Below are 2,994 nucleotides of genomic sequence, written 5' to 3' on the forward strand. Positions count from 1 at the left end.
AATTTCGATAGAAAATTCCAATATTTGAAAGATAACAAGACCAAAAAACAAATTTAAGAAGATGATAGTTATTTCCCTTTTTGTTTTCTGGATTTGATTGAATTATTCGATAAAAATATACTTGATTTAAAGGTTGTATGAAACAATATTAATCAATTTTTTTGCATACAAGCTTCCGTGCAATTTATTCCAATTTATTTGTTTTTCGCATAATTTTTTATTGTCCCCCCCCTGACGATATTCCAACTCCGAGTGACAAAAGAAGGATTTGAAATTTGTTCCGGCCTAATTGAGAAGTAAAATTCTGACCCAAAACCTTGAAAACTAATCCCAGGTGCAGAATTCTGCTATAGTTTTACAAAATTTTCTCACTTGTTGATAGAATCGCAGTTTTTGATATTGATTTTGAAATGAAATTAAACTCATTTTTGATGTTTTGGATCAGTATTAGAAAATCAAAGTTGTACTTCTATTTTCATTTTCAATATTCAATATCCAGTTCAGGTCTTTTTTATTTTCAATTCGAAACATCATTTGAAAAAAGAAAGGAAAAGCTATTTCGAAATTCTGGTTCCAGTTGGAATATGAGTGTCGTTTCCAATTTGATTCATGATTTCCTAAACTTAAATGTGTAGGGAATATAGATGAGGAAGTAAAAACTAAGTTATTCAAAAGAACATATCATCCAGCGAAGGCAGAAAAGTTTCAATCGTTAACCAAGACTAATTTTAATCAATCGTTTTCCCTAGTTTGATTTAATAAGAAAGTTTCTCTATATTGATAAAAGTATTTCGATTTTCTTCCTCTGCTTGTATCGCCTTGAAAATCAAATAAAAGTTTCACCATTGTTATATTTCTAAGATTTTTATTTTGAAGTTCTAAAGTGCCAATTATCATATTCTAAACTGATAGTTGCTTGTTGAAATAAAACCCTAGGATTTATTTCAGTGTTTTAGCAGCTTATTATCTAAACAATCAAATTTTGCCTCTTAACATGCATGAAATGCAATTTCAAAGAACATACGTTTTTCATGTGAATGTGAATTAATCTTAGTAATTAAACCTAATGTTTGATAACCTCGGGTTTTTTTTCCTTGTTGGGTTCCTACCACTGCGACCAGATGTTAGATCTTATGTGGTTTACGTAAGCCTCGGGTTACGTAAGAGTGACTCAAATGGCTAAATTAACTTGTAAAAAGCATATCCAAAGAAGTTTCAATAAAGGGCTGGTTTTTGGGAAACAGTTTATAATGATTTGATTTTTTTTCAAATTGAATATAACACAGACACATCCAGTTTTTTATATATTTTTTAACATCATCAAAATTGAATAGATCTTCTTGATAATCTGAAAATGAAAAAAAAAAAAAGATTAAAAATTCAATTTTTTTCCTATCAACTGCTTACCTGTAGATAAAAATTCAAATTCAACTGGGCCATATGACCGCAGGTAAGATTGGTAGAGTTCTGGGCAACGGCAAGCATCAGCAAGATCTTCTTCTGTTCGACGGGATCCATCGAATGCCAGGGCACATCGTAGATCATTTCGGATAAAAGATCGTCTTTTGTATCAATCAGAGTTCCCAGATAACACATCAGACCCATTTGGATCAGGCAGGTAAGGGTAAGTGTGAAACCTGGCCACCAACTGACCTGTGTAAACAAATGGTTTTATATTTAGTGTAGTAACATGGATGGAAGTGAAATTATTAATTACATTTTGCAGTACGAATAGGACTGCAACAACCTGCAATGCATTGCAGCTAATTTCCACGAAAATCTGACCGGTTAGAAGATTTTTGACATCTATGATGTACTCAATCAAGTCTTGGTGCCATTCGATGACCTCTCTCAGTTTGAACCGGAATTCAGAATCGTCGAAGTCGTGAATTGGTAGTTTATCTGGTTTATCTTTCAAGCCTGCGATTTTATGCAGCAGCAGATCGTACTTGAAGCAAATCATGAAAATCAAAATAAAGGGGGGCGGGTAAAGGAAGGAAGCTTGCATCCGAAAGCATATTCATCACTATTGGCACAGCTATCACTCCGGTGCTTCCAAGTGATAACACAGTCGAATATCCAATAATTATTCAGGCCAGAAATCGACTGTAGAGTTTCAAAACATCGTTATTTTCGGGGTCAATTGAAGCCAGTTGTACTGTTCTCTTGACTTTGAAGAAAACTTTAGCACAATCTCTCGCATTGACAACCATATTGATCAATCTTGTTACCAAAATTATGAAAAATATCGCTGGCACCAGAACCAGATTGCAGGTTAAACGGTCATCTCGGAAGATGTACATACTATAAGCTGAATAAATTAGGACACTTAGCGTCAAAGCTACGGTTGAGGACCCCATTGCGCCCAAACAATATCCGGTGCTGTAAACGTCCAGGCCGCAGATTCTCAGCATAAACTGGTTCCAGTAGAAAATTTTCTCCAAAACTTCCTGGGGACTATACTCTTGAACCATGTTTCCTTTTTCAGCTCAACCCTGGTACTGACCAATCAGACAAGAAATCAGCCCGTACGAAACCAGCTGGATCAAACGGAATACGGAATGCTGCACCAGTTGGCGGAGTGTTTGTTTTTACAGGCTAATTAAAATCTCAGTTCTCACGCGTATCTCAATGGTATTAGAATTTTACCTTCTTGCAACTTTACTTAAGCATCATTTCTCAGAATTCAGTCATTTCGCACATTCTGCTGTGCAGATACCATTGCTTGAAAAACATTCTTAGAAAACTTGAAACGTATTTCAGAGGTATCTTCCGAAGGTTGCTGGTTCATCCCTTTTCAATAAAAAATTACTTAATGATTTTTGAGTGCTAAGCATCACGAGGGAGGAGGGAGACAATAAAAAATAATGCAAAAAACAAATAAATTGGATTAAATTGCACGAATGATATTATGCAATACAATATCGTTGCAAAAAATCTATAAATCAAGTAATTTTTTATCGGAAAATTCAATAAAATCAAGAATATATATAT

The 2,994-nt window shown here is 34.3% G+C and overlaps 1 protein-coding gene across 1 annotated transcript; it reads right to left on the bottom strand.

The window, feature by feature from the left end:
- Positions 1 to 1,300: 1,300 nt before the first annotated feature.
- Positions 1,301 to 2,474, bottom strand: LOC129759238 (odorant receptor 67d-like). The gene is made up of 4 exons (XM_055756644.1): positions 2,232 to 2,474; positions 1,718 to 1,948; positions 1,408 to 1,653; positions 1,301 to 1,348 (listed from the first exon to the last, which is right to left on the bottom strand). The coding sequence occupies exons 1-4, from the start codon at positions 2,472 to 2,474 to the stop codon at positions 1,301 to 1,303; spliced, it is 768 nt and encodes a 255-aa protein (XP_055612619.1).
- Positions 2,475 to 2,994: the final 520 nt, after the last annotated feature.

This window comes from Uranotaenia lowii, chromosome 1 (assembly GCF_029784155.1).
Source record: "Uranotaenia lowii strain MFRU-FL chromosome 1, ASM2978415v1, whole genome shotgun sequence".
In the NCBI taxonomy this organism is placed as follows: domain Eukaryota; kingdom Metazoa; phylum Arthropoda; class Insecta; order Diptera; family Culicidae; genus Uranotaenia; species Uranotaenia lowii.